Source organism: Hippocampus zosterae, chromosome 11 (assembly GCF_025434085.1).
Source record: "Hippocampus zosterae strain Florida chromosome 11, ASM2543408v3, whole genome shotgun sequence".
NCBI lineage: Eukaryota > Metazoa > Chordata > Actinopteri > Syngnathiformes > Syngnathidae > Hippocampus > Hippocampus zosterae.
Genome location: NC_067461.1, coordinates 17037273 through 17043517, shown reverse-complemented (window position 1 = coordinate 17043517; position 6245 = coordinate 17037273). Strand labels below are relative to the sequence as shown.

At 43.7% G+C, this 6245-nt stretch overlaps 2 protein-coding genes across 2 annotated transcripts; both read left to right on the top strand.

The window, feature by feature from the left end:
- The first annotated feature begins 2731 nt into the window (after positions 1 to 2731).
- vox (ventral homeobox) lies at positions 2732 to 3844 on the top strand. The gene is made up of 3 exons (XM_052080329.1): positions 2732 to 3039; positions 3126 to 3352; positions 3451 to 3844. The coding sequence occupies exons 1-3, from the start codon at positions 2802 to 2804 to the stop codon at positions 3697 to 3699; spliced, it is 714 nt and encodes a 237-aa protein (XP_051936289.1). The 5' UTR covers positions 2732 to 2801; the 3' UTR covers positions 3700 to 3844.
- Positions 3845 to 4824: 980 nt separating this feature from the next.
- Positions 4825 to 5759, top strand: vent (ventral expressed homeobox). The gene is given in 4 exon segments (XM_052080330.1): positions 4825 to 4846; positions 4849 to 4959; positions 5044 to 5237; positions 5322 to 5759. Coding segments are annotated over 4 exon segments (558 nt in total). The 3' UTR covers positions 5553 to 5759.
- The last annotated feature ends 486 nt before the right edge of the window (positions 5760 to 6245 follow it).

Sequence of the window (6245 nt, the reverse complement as noted above, 5' to 3'; positions counted from 1 at the left end):
CATTGATGTCCTTTGTCATTTTCTATGAGACAAGATACATACATAACTGTATCCATTGTTTATTTTTCATGTGGTTAATAAAAAGGTGCTGAATAATGGTCACATTGATCAATGTAACAGAAGAGCAGCATCAACTGATCTTTTATGGAGAGAAAGAAAGAGTCATGCCCTATTTTGATTGCAACTGTCGATGAGTAGTAATATAAACTGTTTATTATTGTTTGCAGTTTTGAGATGTATGCCCTCTCTGTCAAAAAACAAAACGATTTCTTCTTTGCTGTAGGCAAGGGGTGCCCAAACTTTTTGGATCGAAGATGTACTTTTCGATCAACTAACCTCACGGGATCTACCCTTACCGGCGCGCGCACGCACACACACACACAAATTTAAGATTTACCTGCTTTATTTTATTTTTTACATATTTTTTTGTGAAAATGAGACTGATAAGATGATTAGTGTGCAGTGTATATTAACACAAAAATATATTACTAACATGTACAAAGACACACAAATGGTTGTTTGTTTGTTTTTTCTTCTCGACACTCCTCGGATCTACTTGGGACCTGTCTTAGATCTACCGGTAGATCAGGATCTACAACATATTAAAACATCTCCCAGAAAGAGAGCAGTATTGTAAACTGCTATCCAGTTGTTAAAAATCACCGTGCAGACATGATTGATTCGAGATACATCAATGTTCGTGTGTTTAGTTATTTTGAGGGGACAGTAATAGAAGCTGTAAATTCACTTTATATTGTTGCAAAGTGTCATTTTATCAGTCTAGTCCGACTTATCCCATCATTTTTTGGTAAGATACTTCAATGTGTATCTCATAGCCATGTGCTACATGACTATGAATTCAAATTTACATATAACGCGCAAGAAAGATGTGAAAACAATATGTTAAGTGTATCCCAGGCGCAATGTGCTGCCCTGTAATTTTGCGTTCAAGTGTAAGTAAAGTCAATATTGCAATCGTCACGCAATTTTAAACAGTAGCATTTCAATGGGTGATAACATTCAAATGCACGCAGAGGTGAAAGCCGCTCAGTCAGCTGTGAGGAAATCGGCGCAGCGTGAAGGCGACGTCACGCGCGCTCGTTTTTCTGGATTGTCAAGGAGCATCTTCAAAGCTTTCCGAGACAGCTCACCTCAAAATGCCAAAGGGGACTCCGACTCCTCAGAGACAGAAGATTGATAGCGGGCAAGACCAGAGACGGCCTCTTATCAGCATTGTCATAAAAATAACGATCACTTTAGATGCATTGTTCTTGTCGTGACCTGGCGTGGGGGGCGGCCGCATTCGTGGTGGGTGTCGCGTCACCTCAAGGCATTGCTGCGCATGAGGTGTTGAACACATCAGAACATCAATGAAAACTATTCCTCTTCCGATTCGGAAAAAAAATGTATACCTGTATATTAAAGCGACTGGTTTCGGGGATTACTTTGTGCTCGTTTTTTTTCATCAAATCCGGGTTTCCTTGCGGCTTGTTATTCTTATTTCCATTTGAATGGCTCGACATTCAACAGTAATTGTGCTGCTCCTGTAAAACCTTTGATCTGTAACGTGTGAATGCTTTTGCGCCAAATGCAGGACGATCGCAGCTCGCTGGCGCCAAGGCGCACTGGGGTGTCGCAGACATGTCAACACAACAACATGATGGCGTCTTACAAAAGGGCGAATGCGCTACCTAACTAATGCGCGATGGTAGTTACTCCAGATAGATTGCGTCACATAATTTCATCAATACTAATTTGCTGATTATTTAATATTTGGACTGTCATCTCTGTTGCTGTTCAGAGATTTTTTGTGGGGGGTGGGGGGGGGGGTTAAGGGCGGGGTCATACCCGATCCACCTTATACCTTGTAAATAAAAAGGAGTCCAATAATAAACAGGAATTTTCGTCTTTTTAGAGCTGATGACCATATTTTCAATTTAGTCACGACAGACGATAATAGGAGACCTAAGGAAATAATAGAAAAAGCTTGATTTGCGTGTGTGCAATCAGAATGTTTGGGTGGTAACTTAATTCCTTATAGTTTTAGCTGGTAGGTGTCTTATTGAAAACAAATGCAAAGGATTAAATGCCTATTTTATGTCTATTGTGTTGACATGATGTCATTGGAATTTTTCTGGAACAATATTTCCACATGCATTAAAATACTTTTTCACCTTGTTTAATCCCATGTAAAACAAGAAACAACAGAGGCCGATATGAACCAGACCTCAGGATGAAGTGTGCACATTTGTTTCTGTCAACAATTGCTGCGTCTGCCTTGTAGAGTTGTTGTGACATGTTTTTTTCTCACTCGCCACAGAAACACGTACACATCTTTACAATCAGATATTGAATTGGATGGATGTTTTTTGTGGTGTGATAGCAAAAAATGTTTCTTGTGTTGCACTGATGTTTGAGTACATCCAGACTAAATAACTACATCCCTGTTTGTACCGTTATGCAGTTGGGGACTCGGGTGAGGCCAAACAGCTGTTTTTTTGCAGAAGCCCATGGTTTCACTCAAGGTCCGACAAATGCATGAGGTGCGTGGGGAGGGGGGGTGTTCAACAGTCTCAGTGGCGCCAGGTCTTCACACACTCACAGGATATGGAAAGGCTTCAGTAACGAGCCATTAACCTCTAATCATGTGGATCGATCGGGCGTTAACAAGACTCTCTACAAATGCAAATGATGGCGCTGGCCCACTCCTTTAAAAAGCAGCGATCGGGGGTCGGGGGCAGTTGCTTCCTCATAACTTCGATTGACACTTGTTGGACAGGTCACAAGCTCGTATCGAGAACATGCTGGTATACTTTTCTGTGGATTGGCTCGCGCAGAGCCACCATGACAGCTCGCTGGAGGAGAAACAAGGAGCCGGAATGGGCAATTTGCTCCACTGCAAGCCGCACATCCCCTGCATGGTGCAGCCGAGCCCGCCTCGGTACGGAAAAAGTTACCTGCAACCCAAAACAAAGTCTTTTAAACCTCAAGAGCCAGTGGCGACCTCCTCTTCGCATTCAACACGCTGCACAACACCAAGTAAGTCGTAGGCTGTATTCTGCAGCTTTTTTGTTTTAATGCGCAACCGCAGCATGCTTCTAACTCGAATTGCATTTATTTTTCAGGTTCAGAAACAAGCGGTTACTCTTCGGGCTATGATAGTGAAGCGGCTTCCACGGAGCGTCTGGCGTCTGTGGGTGAGGCGGAGAAGGCGTGCTCTCAACGTCGAGCTCGCACGAAATTCAGCCACGAACAGATCAGCAGATTGGTCAAGATCTTCGACAAGCACAAATACCTCGATGCCGGAGAGAGAGTGAAAACAGCACGCAAACTGCGCCTGACTGAAACTCAGGTACAGTTCAAAACCATCTCCATATTTAATAACCGTAGCGGAAGCATTTTGAAATATGGACAGGAGTTTAAACGTGTATGGTTTGTCTTTCTTAAAAGGTGAGGACCTGGTTTCAGAATCGGAGGATGAAGCTCAAACGGGAGGCTCAGGACCTCGCTCCCCAAGTCCAACCGGTCATGTTCCAACATATGCACCCGATTCAGTACCGCGCCGTTGCTGGACGCCACTCGCACTACCCAACAACCGGACCAGCCCTGTACCACGTCCCCGTGCCCCAGCTGGTCCTGCAACAGCAGCAGATGGCCCCCCGCCCTGGACCCCGTCTTATGATCCCACATTTATACTAAAGAGGAGATTTCCCAGTCAAACACTTAAGTGCAATTAATAACAGTTTTTGAATCTGTTTTGTTTTATGATGCAAGAGTTGTAAATAATGCAGAAAAAAATATTTAATAAAGTTTATCTTTGTAATGCAGCAAAGGTCTACCTCAACGTGACTCATCTGGTCATTTCACGAGACGAGAAGCGCAATGTTGTTGAAATCAATCTATGAAAATAGCGGCCTTGGATCATCCCCACGCCCCTCGCCAACACACACAACACATGCCAAATGCTGCCTTGCGCGTTTGCATTTCAAACGCCACCTAACTGGGCAGATCATAGTCAACAATTAGTTGTAATTAAGGCCGAGCATTGATGAGTTGACGCGTACCGCAAGGGGCCCTCCGGCCTGGCTCCTGAGAGTCTGAGCTTGTTTGCATGTGAACGAATTTTAATCTCTGGTTTGAAGTCCTGCGGTCAACGCTTTGATTGTGCGATGTGATTTGAAGATTGCAAAAGCTCAATGCCGTCCATACACAAAACTCATTTGAAGTCTCCCGGCAACAAATGTAATTAAGATGGAGATTGAAAGGTCGATATCGTAAACTGCTTTTTAAGAGTTGCGGGAGGGGTTGGGCGGGCCGCAAGAGGACCTGCAGCAAATGTCTCATTCAGATCAAATCAACAAAGATCAAGCAGGATTTTCTCACTTTCTGGATGATCCCCACCCACAAGAAAGGCTTCGTCTTGCACACAACACGGATAAATCACAAACAATACGTCATCAATAAAATGGAAGGACATCTCCACACGTCTGGCTTAGAACAGTCGCGATTGTTATACAATCCACAAGTTAAAGTCGTTCATTTGGTCAGCCAGTTGACATTTCAGTTCAGCGTCTGCATCCAGTCAATCACATTATGACAGGTAGCTGCAGACTTACTGGCGCCAGCAGGACGTGAGGAAAAAAAAACACCAGCTCGCCTCTATTAAGCTCAATTACAACCTCCATCAAGTTTCTATCATTCCGTTGAGAACTTTGCATATGCAAATAGAAAAGTACATGTGCTCCACCCCTTAAGGTTCACCGGAGGGGCCATGAGAGGCGAGACCTACTGGGCACGTCTGGAGACTTCTGCGTGGATTACATTATGGCGAATTTCTCGGTGGAGTGGCTCAAAGTTTTTATGCAAAGGAAAAGGACGCTGCTTGGATTACTCTGCAGAAAGCTGTTCATTCCAACTTGCAGGATGACGAGCCAAAAAGCTCCCCGCCGTCACCGAACAGTAAGCACGCTCAAGCGCTTGAGCTTCGGTGGTTTGGTTGTGCTCATTTGCTTTGGTCAACTAACACAACACGATTTCTCCCAGATAGTTGCGGTTACACTTCCAGCTCAGAAAGTGAGGTGGGAGAGGAAGGAGAAGTTACCCGGCAACGGAGGATGAGGACGAAATTCACCTCTGAGCAAATCGGGAAGCTCGAGAGCACTTTTAACAAGCACAAATATTTAGGAGCCTCGCAGAGAATGAAGATCGCAGAGAAGCTCGACCTCTCTGAAACTCAGGTACAGAGTCTCTCGGGGTTATTTCTTGCCTCTGTTTAAAAATGTTGATGGACACATTGACCGTTTTCATATTCGCCAACGCAGGTGAAGACGTGGTTTCAGAACAGGAGGATGAAGTTAAAGCGAGAGGTGCACGAGATGCGGACTGACTTCCTCTCCGTGCACGCGGTTCTACTGCCGCCCGCCTTGTTTCAGCACCACGCCATCGGAGGACAGTTCCACGGCAGCAACGCCTTCTATGCTCCCCTCCCGAGGGTGCACCGGCCTTTGATCCCGCGCCGCCACCATTTTACCATGCCACAGCCCTTCTACTGACCTGAGCCACAAATCTGTCCACCACTCACACACACACACACACACACACACTGACCCGCCGCCCCAACATTGAATCTAGATATTAAAAGTGCTCTCATCTGTGTAAAAGTTGTCAATACAAGTTATTTTAAACACACTCCCAATGCATGAACAATTCCAATGTATTTAATTCCCTGCAAATGTACATATTAAACTATTTTTAAAATTCGTAAATTGTCCGCTCTTGAAAAACAAACAAAAAACAAACAAACAGTCCCACCAAATTATGAATGAGAGTTATGGAAGTGATTTGTGGTGTGTTGGTAAAATCCATTTAGACACAGAGTCGTATTCATGAGTGACTATTTTCATTTATGTAATATTCATTGTGTTTTAAAGAGTAAGTTTTTTTAAACGTGTTTTATTTCCTTGAAACACATCAGTGCAAACAAGATAATGCTTACAATGCTGAACCTCTTTCAGAACTTCTACACTTCCCACAGGTATACCTGTGGGAACCTTTTTCTTCTTTAGAAAATGATGAATTATACATTACATGACTGCTTTATGTTCACTAAACACAAAAATGTATGATTTTTTTTTTCAAATATTCAATGCTGTAATCCTAATTTAGGATTAGGGCCAAATCTGACCCTTTGGGATTTAAGGGTAGCATTTGAGTAGCAGAATTTATAGGGGCCAAATTTGCCCCCG

What these genes read in the sequence shown, in the direction of transcription:
- vox (XM_052080329.1), top strand. Translation starts at nt 2,802, where the DNA reads ATGCTGGTATACTTTTCTGTGGATTGGCTCGCGCAGAGCCACCATGAC. An exon ending in AACACGCTGCACAACACCAA is followed by an intron (nt 3,040 to 3,125) that starts GTAAGTCGTAGG and finishes TTTATTTTTCAG; the next exon opens with GTTCAGAAACAAGCGGTTAC. An exon ending in TGCGCCTGACTGAAACTCAG is followed by an intron (nt 3,353 to 3,450) that starts GTACAGTTCAAA and finishes CTTTCTTAAAAG; the next exon opens with GTGAGGACCTGGTTTCAGAA.